The sequence below is a fragment of the Pteronotus mesoamericanus genome, unplaced genomic scaffold, assembly GCF_021234165.1.
Source record: "Pteronotus mesoamericanus isolate MK-2021 breed Mesoamerican mustached bat unplaced genomic scaffold, CSHL_Meso_final scaffold_54, whole genome shotgun sequence".
Lineage (NCBI taxonomy): Eukaryota > Metazoa > Chordata > Mammalia > Chiroptera > Mormoopidae > Pteronotus > Pteronotus mesoamericanus.
The window spans coordinates 52,332,611-52,354,126 of NW_026555321.1; the positions used below are offsets into that span (position 1 = coordinate 52,332,611).

General features: G+C 35.9%; 1 protein-coding gene across 1 annotated transcript in view; it reads left to right on the forward strand.

Moving 5' to 3' along the window:
• The window catches only part of TAFA1 (TAFA chemokine like family member 1), a 636,921-nt gene that overhangs the window by 612,781 nt on the left and 2,624 nt on the right, over positions 1–21,516 (forward strand). The window contains exon 3 of the mRNA XM_054595690.1: positions 18,795–18,919. Within this exon, the coding sequence (XP_054451665.1) occupies positions 18,795–18,919 (125 nt within the window). The remainder of the gene's footprint in view (positions 1–18,794; positions 18,920–21,516) is intronic.

Below are 21,516 nucleotides of genomic sequence, written 5' to 3' on the forward strand. Positions count from 1 at the left end.
CCTTTAACTTCACCTTATCTGGGAAACACTTTATTGGCCCTTCATTTCTAATTGATAGATTTTCTGGATAGAGTAATCTTAGATGTGGGTCCTTGCAATTCATGGCTTTCAAAACTCCTTCCCAGCCTCTTCTTGCCTGCAAGGTTTCTTTTGAGAAACCAGTTGATAGTCTTATGGGAATTCCTTTGTAGGTAACTATCTCCTTTTCTCTTGCTGCTTTTAAGATTCTCTCCTTATCATTAATCTTGGATAATGTCATTGTGATGTGCCTTGGTGTGTGCTTCCTTGGGTCCAACTTCTTTGGGACTCTCTGGGCTTCCTGGATCTCCTGGAAGTGTATTTCCTTTGTCAGATTGGGGAAGTTCTCTATTATTCTTTCAAAAAAGTTTTAAATTTCTTGCTCTTCTTTTTCTCGTTTTGGCACCTCTATGATTCAGGTGTTGGAACATTTAAAGTTGTCCAAGAGGTTCCTAAGCCTCTCTTTTTTTTTTTCTTAATTCTTGTTTCTTCATTCTGTTCTGGTTGAATGTTTGTTTCCTCCTTCTATTCCAAATCATTTACTTGAGTCTCAGTTTCCTTCCCTTCACTATTAGTTCCCTGTATATTTTGCTTTATTTCACTTCGCATATTTCATTTTTTCCTCTATTTTGCAACCACGCTCAACCATTCCTGTGAGCATCCTGATTGCTTTAATGATTCACTGCTCAAGAAATTCATATAATAGGCATGTGTCTGTGTGAGTATGTATAATAGATTGTTGTCAGTTTATTTCAGATAATAAGCTTTTAAATAAAGCTCACAATCATACCCCTATTTTCTTCAAAACCATGTATAAATTATGTTAATCTGGATTTTTTAATCTGGATTTAAAAAATCCATTTTTCAGTTACAGAGGCATCAAACTGATTTAAGCAAAACAGAAAATTTAGTGGCTTCTTACTGAGAAATCCAAGTGTCAAGTTAGCTGCAATTACACCTGGATTCAGGCTATCAAAAAGAGCTCAAGGCTTGGTGTACTGGTCTCTTGATCACCATATCTGTGCTGTGATTTTGTGCACATTTCCTTTTCCTCAAGCAGGACTACTCTATGCGAGAGTTCTGTACACTTGAAATTTGATTTAACAGTTTAGCAGTCCCATGGGAAAGGCAGCTTCCTTTTCCCAAAAGAGTCAGTCAAAGTTCTGCAATTGACTCATGTGCTAGTTTCATTCATACCTGAACCAATCACTGAGGCAAAGGGGAAGGAATACCAAAAGAGGTTGAAACCTGAGAGAAGTTTGTTTTCCAAAAGATATCACTATGAGGGGAAAAAAGTAGAATTATTGCTGGGGAGGCCAAATAGCAGATAAGAGCACACTGGTTTCAGATTAATGTTTATTTGTTCATAAAGGCTACCTCTTGGTACTTTATATGACAACAACTTTAGCAATAAATATCGATATAAAACTAAAAAAAATTGAATATTAATTCTTCTACTCCCACATAATGAGCCTTGGTTTAAACTAAAATCTAGGAAGGGGTTCATTGAAAGGTAACTGACAATTGTCTCATTGTTCTGCACAACTACTTGGCATAGCATCATGCATTTCAGAAATGTGTCAATAGCAGGATGTGTATATCAGGGACTTGAAGACCCTTCTGCTTTAAAAAGGGACATGTCTCAATAAATGGTGTATAATAAGATTCATAATTGAAAGGGAGTAATTCTGGTATATTTCTTTTTGTAGAACAAGATCCTATAATACAAAACAAAATTCTATAATATAAAGCTGTATGTCTTTACTTAGAATTTCATGTAAAGTATGTTGTACTGGTGGTTGTTTTCTCTTTAAGAAAAGTAGTCACTTCAGAAAGTTAAATGAAATGATTTTTGAATCAGCACTTGGGCTAGAGCCAACTTAAAAACTCAGAACCCAAGAAAAAAATGTATTTTAGACCTGTCTTCTTATCAAATATTATCAATTCAAGAAGATTTTCAGACTTTTTCTCCATGGCTCATAGGAAGAGAGAGATTTCTGCCTTCTTCACATAGGACAGAAAATAGTATTAAATCAACAATAAATAAACATTAAAAGCCTTTTCTTTAGTTGCTATATTTTGCTTTTAATTTTAATGGTTGATTTTTTCCCAATTTCTTTCCTTGGCTACAGCAGGCCTCAGAAAACACTTCACCATGAGAGTAACTCATACATGTTCTCCTCTTCTTGCCCAAATAGCTCCAGAGACATGCAAATGAATCTTAATAGTTTAGTAAAATTGAATTTAGCTGCTTTAGACCATAACAGTTAGTATCACCCCGTTGTGAGCATATCTGGATTGTAATCAAGAAAACACGACATTACCTCTGTCACTGAAGGGCTGTGGGAAATGCCTGATTTACTATGCCAGTTCCACCGAATCTGCATCTGGTGTATTGTGAAGTGTGGTGTGATTGTGCATGCAGAGTAGAGAAACACATAATGAGAGCAGAAAGCCACTTTTAGGATGGTATATAGGCCATCTGAATTTCTAAATTTGAATGAAAAAAATTATTATTTGGCTATTGTGAATATTTATACTAAGTGGATAGAAATTGCAGTGATCTGGCCTTGGTGCAGTCAAATAATCTGGATTTATTCATTCATTTAGTCCATAAATATATATGTGTATATATATGTGTGTGTATATGTATATATAGTGTGTATATGTGTGTATATATGTATGAATGTGGAGATACACGTGTGTGTGTGTGTGTATAATCTCGAGTACCTCTGGTATCACTTAATCGTTAGGTATATGTTAGGCAGTAAGTTGGGCAAGAGTTCTTAACTGAAGTTGCTTGAATAGGCAGTCCAAAGTTATTGGTTGTTGCCATTGGTTCAATGGTGTAAGTGCAAGCATTGCAGTAATTTTCCTAAAAATAGAAAATGGAAAATTAGTATCACCTGGCATAAAGAGACGGTAAATACAAAAACTAAAATGAATCAGCACAACTAAGTCACTATTGTTATTACAGTAAGCTTTCAAACCACCACTACCACTACAACCCTCCTTACCTTTTTCAGGGAACCTCAACCCTCAAATCGAGACACTTCAATTGACATTTGGCACTAGGCTTGTACATTTGGTACTAGACTTACCTAATAAGTCTAGTACCCACCTAACATCATACATAGTTATTACATTTTACTATATTCCCTATGCTGTACTTTATATCCCATGAATATTTTATAACTGCCAACTTTTATTTCTTAATCCTTTCATCTTTTCACCCATCCTCCCAACCCCCATCAACCTGGCATTCAATAGTCTGTTCTCTGAATCTACTTATGTTTTGTTTGTTCATTTTTGTTCTTTACATTCCACATGTAAGTGAAGCATTTAAAAATAAGAACCTTATATTATTTCTCATTTCATCATCTACTTTTAAACTCATATGTAGAAGCTCTGGCATGCTTTTATGTAGCTCATACTGCCTATGTTAAGTGGTGTTAAGCATAGAACAGAGTCTATAAATATTTTCTGATAAGTAAAGCTAAACTCTTCTAAGCCATCTAGAAAATTCCACAAAAATAACTGTGCTAGTTGTGTGCCATTCTATAGAGGAAATTAAGAAAACAATTGGCTTTTATTTTCCACTTCTCAGGGGATTGGTAGGCAAAGGCATATGCCAAGGGGATATTGGGCAGTTCTTGCCAAATTACAAATTATCAAATTATTTTGCCATTTCAAACACATACACACAAATAAAATTAGATCCAAGCTTGCCCTATGTTCAAGATTTACACATTTCATCCTCACATGAAAGTCAGGTTATGTTTTCTGAAGTTCAGTTATTATAATAAACCTAAAGCCATTGAAGTCTCCTCAGAGATTGCATGAATATAATGACTTTAGAGCAGGTTGTTCTCTTATTTTATCAAACACCTGTGAGAGAGGCAGAGCAAGCACTGAGAGCCACAAGCTCCTCATCCAGGCCCCATTCCTCCTAAGATTTCCATGTTCTCAATTGTAATTCACTCAACCACTTTTCACATCCTAATAAAATAAGAGAAAATATGGATCTTGCTCAATTCCCTAGGATCTGGTTTCTCAGGCAATAGATGAGTTCAAGGAGCTCCAGTGGTACAATTGGTTAGTATGTAGTACTTATACAGGCAATAGGTGAGTTCAGGGTTAGAGATATATTTGTCTCTTGCTTGCTAACATTTTTTATAGATCTGAAAAGCCCTAAGAGGTTTCACATGCCCTGGTCTTCTCCCTTGTCTAAAGTCTCCATCAATGCCAAGAGCATCTCGCTGGGAGTCTGAACTTCCTTTAATCTAATTCATTTAGAAAATGACTTACAATTTATTGAATAAAGTAGAGAAAATTGATACCTTTTCATTAGGCTGAAAAAAGTCTTTTTTACTGCTGGCATCTGAAATGTGTTTTCTACTTAAATTTTATCTATGTTGATCTTTTCTAGTGGGAGTGAGATTAAATGAAAGGCCTTTCAATCAGTGTACAACTTTCCCATTACTGCCAAGACAGCAAGCGCTCATTTTGCAAAGATATCTGATGCAAAGAATTTTCTGAGAATAATATAATTTGGGATCAGTTGCAAAGTGGATCAACCAAAAGTGATATTTCAACATATCAATAACTATAAATGTTATTACTTTATATTTGAAAAGTAGAAAGGGTACTTTGCTGGCATTTATTTGATTATAGTAAATCTATAGCAATTCTTGAAAAAATTATATTATAGAATCTAATAATAACCTTATAAAGTTCTTTCAAATTGGAAAAATACTTATATATGAAAATACTTCCTCTAAAGTTGTAAGAACACAGAGAGCTTAGCACCAAAAGATATACAGATGTACATGTGGCTTAAACATTGTTTCTAAGTATCATTTTTTAAACCTGTTCTTCCTTTTGATTTTAAATACAGAACCATTTTAGGGTTCTTCTCTACTCAGGTATCCCCATTCAATTTTTTTTTTACCATTAATATAAATGGATCAAATAGAAGCAACAATCACAAGGATATGAAATTCTACTGGGATTAAAACATAAAGGACAATTCTGTTCTAAAAGAGCAAGATTCTCCACACTGAGTTGTCTAAACTTAAAAGATACATGTGCTGTAAGTGCATCCCATTTGTTAGGGACCAAAAAGAAATATCTATTTACACAAAGGCATCAAATGCAGTGTGGTTGGTTGGTTGGTTGGTTGGGCGGGTGGTTGATTTTGACAGAGCCTCCACTAGTCTTGACCTCTTCATTCTCTCTTCATTCTGTGACAGCCCTCTCATTTGGGTTTCTTTAAGGAGAAATTATTAACAAAGTAATTGAGGTTTTATTGCTATATTAATTCTACTCTATAGACAGTGGAAAGGGAATATGAAAGCTGGCAGTTGGCTGGGTTCACTGGCTAGCTAAGTAATATGCTTCTGTACCACCCCCCTACCAAAGAAAAGCAAAAGCCAGGCCACACTAACATCATTAGGAATTTAGTGTTGGGAAAGCTTTGTAGAGAAGTGGGTACTTGTGGTAGAAATAGCAGTTACTACAATTTTTCTGGAGGACAATATGACAAGATATATATCACAAGTACTAAAGCTTGTGATATATATCTTCACAACAACATGCATGGAACTGGAGAGCGTTTTGCTGAGTGAAACAAGCCAGAGGGTGAAAGACAAATACCATATGATCTCAACTATTAGTGGAACTTAATCAACAAAACAAACAAGCAAGCAAAATATAACCAGGGACATTGAAATTAGAACAAACTGACAGTAACCAGAGGGGAGGGGGAGGAGGATAACAGGGGAAAGAAGGGGAAGAATCATCAAGGAACCTGTATAAAGGACCCATGGACAAAGCCAAAGGAGGAGAGGACTGAGGGTGGAGGTAGGTGGGTCCAGGGTGGGGTGGGTGAGGAGGGGGTGGGTGTTGGGGGGAAAGTGGAGACACCTGTGTTTCAACAACAATAAAGAAATTTCATTCCTTAGAATTCATCCTGAGGAAATAATTAAATAAACTTGCAAAAAGATATGTGCAAGTGTAGAAGATGATTAGATAGTCATGAGCAGAATTGGCACTATAGGTTGAGTGCCGAGGGACAGCCGGAAGAAGAGCCCCAGGTGCCTAGTGATAGACAAAATTACAAGCCCTTGCACAATCACTCCCTTAAGCACTGAGAGCTAGAGATGATATCTAGGCTTCAGCTGTGCTTTAGCTCCAGGCCCAGAAAAGCAGCAAAACCAGATGGAGCAATGCCATAGCTGACATCAGAACCAGCGGCAATGACTAATGAACCCCTGCCCTGGTACTGACCAATCAGTGGAGACCACAACCTTAAGGAGACACACCTGAAAAACTGATGAATATTTTATGTTGACCCTCCCCTGAGAGACCCCCCAAAAAACCCTCAGACAGGAACTCTGCACATGTGTTTGTTCTCTCTCTCTCCACCCCCTCACACTCAACCCCCCAGAGAACACCTGTGTCTTTCCTCCCTCTTTGCCTCTCTCTCATAAGTTTCAAGGCCTCTTCCTTTGCCTCTGTAACTGGTTTCCTGAGCCCATTTCTTCTACAGCTCATTTTTTTCTACCTCTGTGACTTTCTAAATAAACTTTCTCTTATAATTTGAGTCTTGACTCAAATTCTTTCTTAACCAGAACTCAAATACTGAGGTCAGTGAATAGAGGTCTAATACCTTGTGCTATTTCACTATCCACACGAGGACGTTCATGTAAGCATTTTTTCTAATAGCAAACCAGCAACCACACACATACACACACGAACTTAAATTTCCAATAAGAAGAGACTGGTAAATTAAGATACAGCCCTGCTATGTATATTATGCAGGTGTTAAAATAATGATGCATTTAATTTATTTATAGACAAGGAAAAATGTGTATGTTGAGTGGTTAGGTTTTAAATTAGAGTACAAGACAGAATATGTGATATAATCTTTTATGAAAAAATTTATATTACAAATTACATTGGTGTATGTATTTATTCAACCATTTAAAAAATAAATATTGATCACCTACTATGTTCCAGAATGCTCAAGACACTTGGGAATATAAAGTTCAAACCTCATGAAACTTACAACCAAGTGGGAGGGAAAGATAAACACCCAGGTACACTAAAATTATATAAATTCAGGTAGTAGTACTGCTGTGGAGAAAATCAAAGCATGCTAGAAGGAGAAAGTAGCAGGGTCAGGTAGGTGTGGATTATTTTAGATAAATTATCAGGAGAGGCCACTCTGAACAAACACAACTGAATCAGGGCCAGGTCAATGTCAATCCTGCAAGAGCATGCCCCAAACAGAGGATGAGCCAAATCAGAAAAGAGATTGATAGGTTCACTGAAGAGCTAGAGAGCTGGAAGGACTGGAGCAAAATGTGAAGTAGGGTGGGAACGGTAAAAATTGTGACTGGACAGACGAAGGAGTCAAATGGCATGGATCTTTGAAGGCTACATAGTAAGGTGTTTACAATTCTATGTGATGGAAACCATTAGAGAGTTTTAAGCAGAGGAGTAACATGAAACTATTTGCATTTTGAAAAGCCATCATTTTTTTTCCTCTAATGGTAGTGACACCCTTTTTTGTATATATGAATAAGGTAACTACATTCAAAAAGAAAAATCATTCTGGATGCTGTGTCAAGAAAAATCAAAGAGAAAGTTTGAGAAAAAAAACATACCCAAATATAATAGTCTACCTCTACCTGATGCAAGTATGGGTGATGTATATGTTCCTTTTGACAAGCACCTTTATGTCTTGAATTTTAGAAAAGAATATATATTACATTTAGAATTAGGGGTAAAACGTAAAGATTTCTGTGGTTGACAAAATAAGAACATCAAAATGTTTGCATCTCAATAAAATTACAAATTACTGTATATTATTAACTTCAGGGTCACACAAATATTTTAAACATAGAATGTTAAATATGAGAATATAGGCCATTGTATGTGCTTGCTTCCTCTGTTGAATACCAATTGACTACAAAGGTGTGGATTTATTTTTGGGCTCTTTATACTGTTCCATTGACTTATGTGTCTGTCTTTATGCCTATACCATGCTGCTTTGATTACTAAAGACTTACAGTAGAGTTTGATAGTAGGTAGCATTATTCCTCCAACTTTGTTCTTGTTTCTCAGGATCACTGTTGCTATGCATGGCCTTTTGTGGTTCCATATATATTTTTCAGATATTTGTTCTAGTTCTATTAAATATGTCATTGGAATCCTTTTTTTTAAGCAAATAAAAAAATTTTATTAGGGTAAAATTACTTTAAATTGTTTTACATTTTTTAGTGTGTATCTTTTTTTCTTTTTTTTAATTCAATTCTGCAGATATTTATTAAGAATCTATTTCATGCCTAGAACTATGTAGGGTCCTATCTTTGTGTATCTTTTATTCTTTTCTAATTTTTTTTATTGTTCAAATACATTTGTCTCCATTTTCCACCACAACTTTCCCCTGCCCCACCCACCTACAGCTCCTTCCATCAATCCTTCCCCATTTTGTCTTTGTCCATGGGTTGTTTATACATGTTTTGACATGACTCTTCCCTTTCTTTTCCCTGTTACCCTCCTTCTTCCTCCCCTCTCATTACTATTTTTTTTTCTTTCAGTGTTGCTGGTCATATTTTCATTGCCCACTTGCTTTGCTGATTAGGTTCCACTTATACGTGAAATAATATGGTATTTGTCTTTCACTGCATGGCTTATTTCAGTTACTGCATGTAACTGAAATTGCAGAAACCGAAACTGTGGATAAGGAGGGACCACCACATTGAAAATTCAGAATAAGCCAGGGGCTTTAGCATGGGTGTCCAGCTTAAGAAGAACAATGTTATTATTGGCAGGAATCATGAGCATGTCCTTGAGTTGACAAAAAGTCTCTAAAAATTTCCTTTCAGCTTTTGTCAAAGAAGAAGGAGCTGAACCCCTAACTTCTGATAAGACAGGTTGGAAAAGTAAAAGATTTATGTTTTGTAAATTCAAATTTCTGTGCAGTTAGCCATATATATATATAAATATATATGATGAAATCTGTCTGGAAAAAATCCAGCCATTATTAATATAACAAGAACAGTTTGCATAACATCAATGTAACCTGGCAGCCAAAGAGAGTGGACTGGAATGCACATGCATGAACAATGACAACTTCACTGTTTTAGTCAGTGGGGGCAGAGATGCCTTTAAGTGAGCATGTGTACTGTGTGGCCATCACATTCAAGATGACTGAGCAAGTAGAGCAATGAATCTGCATCAAATTTTGCATTAAGCTTAAAAATTCCTCCACAGAAACTATTCAGATGACTCAGAAGGTTGCATCTGTGGGCAACTGGTGATTGGCAATTCATCACAATAACACACCCACCCATGTATCATGTCTCATGCAGCTTTTTGACAAAACATTAAATCATCCAGGTGACTCAGCCCACCACAGCCCAGATTTGGTGCCCTGTCACTTCTGGCTTTTCCTAAAACTAAAATCTCCTCTGAAAGGTAAGATATTTCAGACCATTGATGAGACTCAGGAAAACACGATGGGGAAGCTGATGACAATTGGGAGAATTGTCTGAGGTCCCAAGGTGGCTACTTTCAAGGGGACTAAGGTGTCATTGTCCTATGTGCAATAATTCTTGTGCCTTGTATCTTCTATTTTTTCATATTACATGGCTGGATACCTTCCAGACAGACTTGGTGCATACGTATATATATGATTTAATATAAATTTATTATTTGTTGATTTCGTATTTGTTAAATTGTTTTATCAATGAGAACTCCTACCACCACCACCCGGATAACCTAAATCATATCCACACTTTAGTTTCCCTTATAGCATATTGTATCTTTTTGCATATCACAATTTGTCAGTATATATTATTGTATCATTACATTTAGCGTATATCTCCTGTAAGAGTAAGAACTGTGTTTATTTTATGCTCAGCACAGCAATTAATAAATAGATTTGAATGAATAGAGGATAACTTTTGTCTTTAAATGCCTTCAAGAAAAACTACCATTCAAGGAAATTGTATCATACTGGCTTTAAATACTGCCCAGTTCACAATCTACACCCTCATCTGCACCCTCACCAACATAAAATTGCCCTATTTTGAAAAGTGCTGGACAGTATTTGTACAGGAGAGCAATGCTAATAACCCCATCATCAGCTGTTATGACCCTGAAATATATTGTAAATCCCATAAAGAAATAGTCATAAGTGATAAAATGAATATATGCATCCCAGAATTAGTATAAGCTTCCATTAAAGGTAAAGCATTAAGTCTCTAAAACAGTAATTGGATGGGTGCATGCATAGCTGGATAGGGGATACATTAATAAATAATAGTAATAATTGCCATGTGTTGAGTATAAAGTTTATTAGGTGCTATGGTAAGTACTTTATCTCATCTAAAATTTACTATAATCAGTTGTGATTTTTAACTCCGTTTATAACGCTGGAACCTGAGATCAGAACTGAAGAACTTTCCCAAGATATACTACCAGGATATGGTGGGATATAAATCCAAACCCAGTTTCTTCTATTATATACCCAAGAGCTTATATTTTTAATCATCACACATGCCTCTACACTAAATCCTATCGTTAAACGTGAGCTCACAGGAAAGAGGGAGTTTGGAATGACTGCAGGCAATGGTATTCAATTCCTTTGATTTTCTGTTTGCATGAGGAAGATAGTAACACACAGAGAACCACTGAAGGTCTTTTTAAAAAGAGCATTGTAACACCTGTTCAAACAACCTGTGCAAAACGGAGACTAGAGAGCTCTGCCAGTCCACAAATGGAGTTCCATGCTTTAAATTGCATGACAGGTTGCAACAAACATGAGCCTGAAAATGTGTCTTTATTGATGCACTTATAACCTACTTCTGGGGACATGAATGAAATGGTATGTTGAACCATTTAATTTACGCTCAAACTCTCATTAAGTCATAGAAGTGAACTGAGAGTTGGGCATAATATCCAAGGACAATGGTTTACTCTCTAACTTTGTGAAGAATTGTCTTTTCTGTTTTCGAGTGACTTTATCCTTTAGAGTAATAAAAATTATGATGGTGACAAAGATGATGATAGCTAAAAGCCAGAAACTGCTCAGTGCTACAATGGCATTTTTCATGTAATCCTCACCATCCTTTGATGTAGGCACTCTTTTTCTATTTTTCTTTCATTTTTATTAATTTATTCATTTTTAAATTGCAAACCAGTCTTGAGCTACTTTATGTTATTCAAAGATGAATGCAGTGTCAATCCTGCCCTCCAGGAAGTACCTCGCTACTTGATGAGTAAGCTAGTAATTGAATCCAGTGTGGTTAGGGTTACAGTTAATATGGTTGAGTTTCTGGCCATAAAGCTTCCTCAGTTGCAACTCTGCCCTTCTTCACAACTGTAGAGTAGGCATTTAAAATCAAGATCTTATCCTGTCTCTATTTGAATGCTATGGTGCTTAGTGGCATTTTAGCTGCTTGCTTCTTTCTTTTTCCATCTTGCTCATCACTGCAAAGTTCATCTTCCCTATCCACTCCTGTAATGAGATCTTCCCTTTGCTCGCTAAATATGAATCCTTTCTTTAGTGACTGACCACTCTTTAAAAAAAATAATAAAAATTAAGTTAAAAGAAAAAAGCCCAATCTCCCTGCCTTCTAAACCTTATTAAGCTTTTCTCTTCCTACTCTCCACTGCAACCCTGGTCAAGGGATCTGTGGCTGCTCATTTATGCCCCCTGACCATAATTCATGACCCAATGCCAAAAAAGTCCATGTTGAGACACACTGAGCTAAAGTGTAAGCTCGAAGAGCAGGGCTGTGTCAAGTTCATTATTTTACAGTCTCTGCAAATTGGGTAGTGCTTTCAGTATAGAATGTGCTGAATTGAGATTAAAACATTATCTATTGAAATTATACAATGGGATTAGAGTTCTTAGATAATATAATGTGTAATTGCTGTATTTATTAGGCCTATTGTATATTGGTATCTTGTTCTGTTCCCTCAGGAAAATGCCCCAAAGAGAAAGATAACAATAAAATGAAAAGGGTTTCTGCCCTATTTAAGATATATCCTTGAAAGATGGATTGATTCTCTTTTTCTAGTCTCTTTTTTTCCTCTACTGCAATGTGACTTGGTAAAAAGGTGAGATTAAGACTCTTGATTTAAGTGGCTTTAGTGATTTTAAGACTCTCTCATAGAAAGATGGACATTATTGAAAAAAATGAAGATCAGCTGTATTCCTGAACATGGCACAATCATTGATCAAATCCCAGAACCCCAGGGTTAAAAGTGACGTTTAAGACCCTCTTTGGTAATCACCACGCATAAGAGAGAGTTTGTTTTGCAACTGATATTTAATTAACTCAGTTCTTTTAGGGGAGAAAAGTCCTACAGAATTATACATCTTCCTCACACATTTCTCATGTCTTCAAAACTTTTCACTAGTGGGAATTTTATTAAAATACTATAACCAATGAAACCAAGTCATGGTAGCTCAGAGTGGGAAGAACTAAGTGCAATATAAACTGCCTTCTTGCCCAAGTTATTTTTTAAGTTAATTTTACAAGAATCCAAATATCCCCTCAACATTACTTTTCCATAAATATGTTGACCTGAATTTTATTTTCTATATTAATATAGCAGAGAGAATTCACTCATTTCCTCTAAGTCAATAAGTGCTTTGTTACAGTTCTTTGAATCTCGAACACAAAACTAGAATGAGTTGGCATTATAATGATGAAAAACATGGGTTTTGTGATATAATACTCTCACAGTATCAAATACAGAAACATATAAAAAGTATACAAAAAGTCAGTTATCATTTTTATTTTTGCACTGACCATTATAATTTAAGACATCTAAGAATTTTTAATATTTAAATTTGTCTTATTATAAATATATCCATAAGAAAAATATTACAAAAAAGTTAAATAACATTAACATTACTTCCTTTTATTAATCTGAAGGTTTTAGGCAGCTTCCAGCTTAGGAAAAGAGAAGGCAATGTTTAAATCTTCTCTTTGTGAATTTTTAAAGATATTTCAGGAAATACAAGTTTATGAACATGATTAGGAGTGAAGATTAATGTTTGACCTAAAGCATAAAGGGATATATATGAAGATGACCATGTAATGAACAAATCAGAAACAAAATCAGTGCAATGGCATCTTTAGAAAAGCAAGAATGAACTGGATTCTGATAAACCAGAGGCAATGCCAAGTCATCAATCACTATTTAGAGAGGAAGGTGTAATGGGATTCTTAGAGTGTATAGGTATGGCTAAAGACATTTTTATTCTTAGAAAGCTTTTTATTTTCCCCTATGAATCAGCATATCTTTACAACCTTGAATTAAAGGGGATATATGGGTCTTGAGATGTATTCTTTTTCTATCTACATTGTCATTTAGAAGATAATCTTGCTCGAGAGAGAGGAACTGTTTTGTTAGCTTGCATTGAAGTAGGTCACTTTGGAGGGTGTAGAAGGCAGCTTGAAAAAAAAGAACAGGGTCCTCTGTGAGTAGGCTGAGCCTTGGTTGTTTGTCATTCATTTTTCCTGTGCCTTTGTGAGGAAAGTGTGATGAAATGTTCAACCTAAGACTGTTAGGAAAGAGTTTCCCTTAGAACTAAGTTCAGAGGGCTTCCATTCCCAAGGGTGTAGATGCAGGGCAGTAATACTGAAATATTAGAAAGGCTTTAGGGGGACAGCATGGCTAATATAGCAGGTTGAGCACTAGCACAAGGAAGCTTCAGATTGCAGGCTCTCAATAAATGCTGCCAACACTGACTTTTCACTTACATGAACCAAGGCTTTGTGATTTACTGTTGTTCTCTTTCAGCACTATGTATGATTTTCTTGTTGCCGAAATATATGCTTCTCTTATTTAATATTGCCACCTATAAATTTGCATAAATAAGTACTGTTTTACCCATGACCAGAATCTTTCCGTACTCCGTGTCCAGGTGCGCAGCACTACTATTAAAAAAGAAAATATACATAACTTTCACAATTATGTTGAACCCTGTGGAGGATTTATGTTTTCTTTTATTACTGTGTTTTAGGAAACTATCATATTGACTGGCATATGGATAAAACTATTTAGAAGATTTTACTTCCTATATTTGCTTGCATATCTAATGAAGTTACATTTTATTTTTTTAATTTTTTTTTTATTGTTCAAATACGTTTGTCTCTATTTTCCCACAACCACCCTCCTCTGCCCCGCCCACCCTCACCTCCTACCCTTAACCCTTCCCCACTTTGGCTTTACCCATGGATCCTTTATACATGTTCCTTGGCTTGTACCCCTTCTTTTCCCCGTTATCCCCCACTCTCCTCCCCTCTCATTAGAGTTGTTTGTTTTTTCTTTCAGTGTTGCTGCTTATATTTATCTTGCTTATTTGTTTTGTTGATTATGTTCCACTTACAGATAAGATCATATGGTATTTGTCTTTCACCACCTGGCTTATTTCACTTAGCATAATGCTCTCCAGTTCCATCCATTTAGCTGTGCAGAAGCTTCTTAATTTGATGAAGTTCCATTTGTTCATTCTTTCCTTTATGTCTCTTGCTCTAGGGGATATACTGGTGAAAATATTGCTGCATGGAATATCTGAGAGTTTCCTGCCTGTGTTCTCTAAGACTTTTATGATGTCATGACTTATATTTAAGTCTTTTATCCATCATGAGTTTATATTTGTGTATGGTGTAAGTTGGTGATCGACTTTCATTTTTTTGCATGTAGCTGTCCAGCTCTCCCAACACCATTTGTTGAAGAGGCTATTTTTACTCCATTTCATGCTTCTGCCCCATTTGTCAAATATTAATTGGCCATAGAAACATGGGTTTATTTATGGGCTCTCTATTCTATTCCATTGATCTATATGTCTGTTCTTACACCAGTACCATACTGTTTTAATTACAGTGGCTTTGTAATATAGTTTGAAATCAGGTATTGTGCTCCATCCTACTTTATTCTTCTTTCTCTAAATTGCTGTGGATATTTGGGGTCATTTATGGTTCCATATAAATTTCTGAAATGTTTGTTCTATATCTGTGTAATATGTCCATGGTATTTTAATAGGGATTGCATTGAATCTATAAATTGCTTTGGGTAGTATGGACATGTTGACAATGTTTACTTCGTCACGGTATATGCTTCCATTTATTCATCTTCCTTAATTTCTTTCTTCAGCATTGTATAGTTTTCTGAGTACAGGCCTTGTACCTCCTCGGGTAAGTTTATTCCTAGGTACTTTATTTTTCTTGTTGCTAGAGCAAATGGGATTTTTTTTTTCCTGCAATCTGATTTTTAGTGTACAAAAATGTCTTTGATTTCTGAACATTGACTTTGCATCCTGCTGTTTTGCCAAATTCACTTATTAGGTCAAGTAGTTTTTTGGTGGAGTCTATAGGGTTTGCTATGTACACTATCATGCCATCTTCAAACAATGATGGGTTTTCTTCCTCTTTTCCATTTTGGAGGCCTTTTATTTCTTTTTCTTGTCTAATCACTGTGGCTAGGACTTCCAATACTATGTTAAAAAGAGTGGTGAAAGAGGACAACCTGTCTTGTTCTCAATATTAGTGGGAAAGCCTCTAGATTTTGCCCATTAAGTATGATGTTGGCTGTAGGTTTTTCATATATGGTCTCTATTATGTTGATATATTCCTCCTTTATATCCACTTTGCTGAATGTTTTTATTATAAATGGGTGCTGTACCTTATCAAATGCTTTTTTTGCATCTATTGATATAATCATGTGATTTTGTCTTTCCTTTTGTTTATGTGATGTATCATGTTTATTGATTTGCGAATATTGAACCATCCTTGCATCCCGGGAATGAATCCCACTTGATCATGGTGGATGATCTTTTTAATGTATTGCTTGACATGGCTTGCCAATATTTTGTTGAGGATTTTAGCATCTATGTTCATGAGCCATATTGACCTGTAGTTTTCCTTCTTGGTTGTGTCTTTATCTGGTTTTGGGATTAGGAAGATGCCATCCTCATATAAAAGAGTTTGGGAGTCTTCCCTCTTCTTGGTAATTTTGGAATAGTCTGAGAAGGACATGGGTCAGCTCTTCCTTAAATGTTCTGTAAAATTCTCCTGTGAAACTGTCCAGTCCAGGGCTTCTGTGTACTGGGAGTTTTTTGATTAGTGCTTTAATTTCACCAGCTGTTAGTCTCTTCAGGCTTTCTGTTTCATCTTCATTCAGCATTGGAAGGTTATATATTTTAGAAACTTTTCCACTTCACCCAGGTTTTCAAATTTCTTGTCCTATAATTATTCATAGAAAAAATATAATTTTTCGTATAATTATGTAAGAACATATGGCTGCTGCCGTGTGGAGTATGAGTCAGCACCAGGATCCCACTGGCTATTCCCTCAGTTCTCTCTTCAAAGTCTCCTTCTCCAGTCTCTCCTCAGGCATCTCTAGTCCACTTTGCCCCCATCTTTGCTTGAGCCTAGGGTAAGAAGCTGCAATAAAAAGGTATGCATTGGCCCTTTAAATGGCTCTTTGCATTTCCAGCCACCCATTTCTGGTAGAGAGCAACCCTGCTGCTTTTCACAGATGGCTGTTATCTGTGTAATTTTTGGACTCTCGTACTGTAGGCTGATTTAGACCCCACTCTTATCATTCTTCTTAGGGTGAAACAACTAGCTATTTAAATATCCCTCTGGCACTGCCACCCATGGTCATCCAGCCAGACTTCTTGAGTCTCTACCACACTACTTTTCAGTCAAGTTGTGCTGAAGCTGATTCTTCTGTCTGTCCGAGGTTATAAGGCTTCTCTCTCACTACTGTTCAGTTGTCTGTTTGGGTGATTTCTCCACCATTTAGTTGTAATTCCAGATTGGTTCTGGGAGGAGGTCAGTGTGACTTCCATTCACTCCTCCACCATCTTGCCATCTTTACAGTTGGCTTAATTAAATAGTGACTCTTCTCAAGAGCTACAGCCCTTGGGTTGTGCCCTAAGTACTTACACTGCTTCCCCTATTTCCTTCTCCATTCCCTTCCTCAAAGTAACCCAAAGCAGAATGGATGAAATGAAAGGGATCAGCCTTGAACAGTGCGGGGTTTGCATCAATGTAAGTAATCTGAAGTTACATTTTACTTGGTTTGGTATGATCCACATGTAAAGCATAAATCAAATATAAACAAAATTACCTGTGAAAAAAAGACTTAGCTTTCCATATACTAGAGCAGACATGATTTTGCATATATAATCCTGCGTAGCAATTTTTACTCAAAAGTTGAGGAAGATTGGATTCTGAAGTAGGGAAAGACTAAAGTAGGAATAGTGTAGAAGGAAAAACTGAATGCAGATAGATATCTGGGTGTTCAAACCACTCTGCGTCTAAGTTAACAATGTAATCCTCTAATGAAGGCAATATGGAGAGAATATTTTAATGTGTTCCTGCATCACTGTGTAATTTTCTCCACTCTGTTTTCTTTTTTTTTAATTTTATTTTTATTTTAGAAAGGGGAAGGGAGGGAGAAAGAGAAGAAGAGAAACATTGATGTGAGAGAGAAACATTGATTGGCTGTCTTCCACATGTGCCCCAACTGGGGACTGAACTCGCAACCCAGGCACATGCCCTGACTAGGTATCAAACTGGTAACTTTTGGATTTGCAGGATGAAACCCAACAAACTGAGTCACACCAGCAGGGGTTGAATTCCATTTTCTTATTAATTCTCTGTGATGTTAACAGGTGTCCTTTGGTTTCCTTGTTGTTGTGAGAATGAAGTGTCATGGCGGGGACTCATCTTTGCCATGTCAGGAGTTGAATGTTGATGAGGTAAAGGTCTAGATTGGTCTAGTGCAAAAACAGCCAATCAGAAAGTATCACAATAAAAAATCTGGAAGAAATTTTGAAGATTTTGGATGAAAAACCCGAGGAGGATTTGTTTAAAACTAACGCTTTGTGGAGCTTCCGAAATGACTGATGCTTGTTCAGAAATAATTTTTCACTCAGGGCAGCAAGAAAAATGTGAGCTTCTTGATTTGTACTGAGTGAATCTAATCACTGGTCTCATAAAATCTCATTATCAAAAGCAGTGTGCTGTAAATACATCCCCTAAGTCCATTGCCAGCTTCCTATTGTGGTCAACCTTGATATCACCCTGTGATACAGGGCTGTTTTTATCAGGGACTCAACTTTTGCATGTTTCACCTACATGATATCAAACATATCAAAAAGAAACCATAGCTTGTAACAAATATATTTTTTTACTGTAAACAAATATTTTCATTTATTATTATTCTTTTTTATTTTGCAGGTTTTCTTTTGTACTTTCAGTCAATTCATTTTTTCTTTTTTTAGGCCTTTAAAATTCTCAAAGGCCCTAGACTGAGTGATAAACCCTAATGCTGGGTAGATAAACTGGTTTTTCTGAAAAGAATAGCTTAGTCACTCTGAACAGCATTTAGCAATTTGTTCCCTTCACTGGAAGGAAATAGTACACAATTTTGGTTACAAAAAATAACAAAATAAAAAGTCTTCCAATAAGTAAGCCTTCCTGTCCATAAGATTTTATCATATAGGGAAATTTTTGATAAAATTGTTGCTTGATGAAACTAGACAACATAATTACATTTGCATTGTAAAACTTATAAATTAAAATCTTATTCTTCTAAATAGAGTATTCTTAGCCAGTCATGGAAGGTTAAAGACGACCTCACTTCAATGAGAACTTGCATCTGCAGAGGAACACAGCAGCAGCACCCTGGTTGTTTGAACAAATGCAGACACTTATTTTTCTATTTTTGTACAGCCTCCATTGTGATTGGGAAATGGTGGTGTGAAATGGAGCCTTGTCTCGAAGGAGAAGAATGTAAGACACTCCCTGATAATTCTGGATGGATGTGTGCTACAGGCAATAAAATTAAGACCACAAGAGTAAGTTTACTTATTTCTCATGTCTCATGCATGTTACTAACTGCACTCTTTTCCTTTGTGTTATACAAATATCACCCAGGGAAGCTTTGAACAGGGGACAAAAAGCCTTTTCTTTTATAGAAACCATTCTTAACCATCCTTATCAGTATCCATCCATCAACAAGAACTTAGAGATTGAAGTTAACTTTTCTCTACTGAGCACTTTAGTGTATCTGCTACTAGCTCATAAATAAAGCTAGGTTTTAGTGAGGCAATTATTTGGATAGTTCATCCTGCATCTCTGGTGCTCAGAATAGATAGTAAAATGAGGATGTTATCTAGTTTGTCCACATAGTTTGTTGAAATAGTCCGCATTTAAGTACAGATCCTTTAAAAGAATTCTTTCATGATCTTATAGGGAAATGAAAGGTTTTTGTGATGTGAATAATCATTCCCTGATTACTCTGGTTATCAGAAGTTGTATTCAAAATACATCCCACCTTGTATTTTGAGGCTACCAAATCATCAAGATTTGTGTCATAATGCTAGAGCAGGATGAAGAAGCCCAGCTATGCCAGCGATTGACCTTCTGTAAATTGTACCATAAGAAAGTCTGGGAATAATAAAGGGGGTCAGAGGAGGATTGTGTGCCTCCCCTGTGTGTCTAAAGAAAGAAAATATTTCTTTACTAGTGCAAAGTTATGTTACTATTTTAACAATCAGTATGGCTACACACACACACACACACACACACACACACACACACACACACACACCATGAATACCAGCCCTGTTGTGCGTATATATATTTTAATGTATTGGATATCTTTTAGAGGAAGCTCCACCAATTATACATCTCAATATGTTGACCTTGAAATCTTCCAAAAGAGTGACTCAAAATAAAGCAATTCTGATTCCAACTCCTATATTATGAATCTTAAATTGATCTGTCTTCTCAGTATTGCCTTTTCAAAAATTAAAATTTGTTCTTGCAGCTTTGCGATGGAGAAAACAAAAGTAATGTTTCATAATACCATATTAAATGCTTATTTTTTTCATATATAAAACAGGTTGAGATGTTTCTGTGTCAAATATAGTTGCCTATATTAATCACTTTAGCTAGTAAATGGCTATACCTCCCTGGCTTGCAGCCAAGAGATTTGTGAATCACCCTAGTTTAACATACATTTTTGAGTACCCAAGAAGCTCAGCTTGGATTATTGTATTCATTTCAATAAAACACCTACCAAAAAAAACACCTACAGAAATAAACCAGTTTATGCAAATTATCCATAGAAACCATTTAATTACCTGGTACAGTTTGGGTTTCAGGTTTTCCTTTGGTTGCAGTTTGACTGAAAATGACTTTACCAAGTAATCTGAAGATGCCCTTACAAGTTAGTTTTAAGCTACCCTGAATTATGGCCAGTGTAACTACAGAATTATGATTAGAATCTGATCACCATTGTTTTAGACATGTTGCTGATTTACAGGGTGGGCAAAAGTAGATTTACAGTTGTGAGAATGTGAAACAGTTTATTCCAGTATTACTATTTATTGTTATTGTATTATTTATTTGTATTATAACTGTAAACCTACTTTTGCTCATCCCTGTATTTTCTGCTAAATCTCTATTTTCTATTCCAAATGATAACTGATCACCCTTTATTGATGGTAAGTCCTGCTCTCATGGTGCCTCCAGACTTGGAACTCAGTAAAGAGCAACATGCAAGTCATTTCAGGATCAAATAAGTGAAATTCCAAGAATACCAATGAGGAGGCTCTTTGGAAGCTATAACATAAAAATAAAACACAAAAATTGTTAATGTTATCTTTATGTGACCTATGTTACTTTCTTCAATTCAGCTTCTGTAGAGTATATTTTGAAAGCATCAAGCATGTTGTAAATACATCCTAGATATTTTTCAGCATCACAGAAGTACAGTGCAGAATCTGATCATGGTAATAGAGGCTGTAGCGCACAATGTCTTCTACTGCCCTAGGTGGGCTGAATGCAACCCAGACAGTTGAGTGTGGGAGAGAAATGGGTTTGAAAAAAAAGATGTACCTGTTCTGACAGGTACATCCAATTCAAGTTAGGAAATGAGACACTGCTCTACAGCCTTATGAAGGGCACATCAGTCATCTGATAATTCTCGTCTGTCTTTAGAGAAGGAAAAAGAAGACACTAGAAAAAAGTGTACTTTTTAAACCTTGAGAGAACTCAGACATTTCTACTGACTTACAATTTCTCCCCTTCTCTTATCAAGAAATTCACAATAAAATAAACACTTAAATACAAAGGCACCAATGAAGTCCAGATGATAGGTACAGGAGTTTTCCATTCTGTATAAATCACATACCAACAACAGTCTTTAGATTATATGCTCTAAGAATATATTTCATATCAATTTTTCTAGTATGCCTCATGTGTTTTCCCCATTAGAGAGTAATATGTCTGTACACTTCAAATATTGACTCTAACAATTTAACTTTTGAAAGAGTTTAATTCACAGATGTACTTTAATTTGAAAAACATGTTTTTATTTTTCTGTTCTTAGCTAAGAGGTGATCTTTAGGATAAAAAAAAATCTTCAAGCTCCTATCAAAATGAAGGG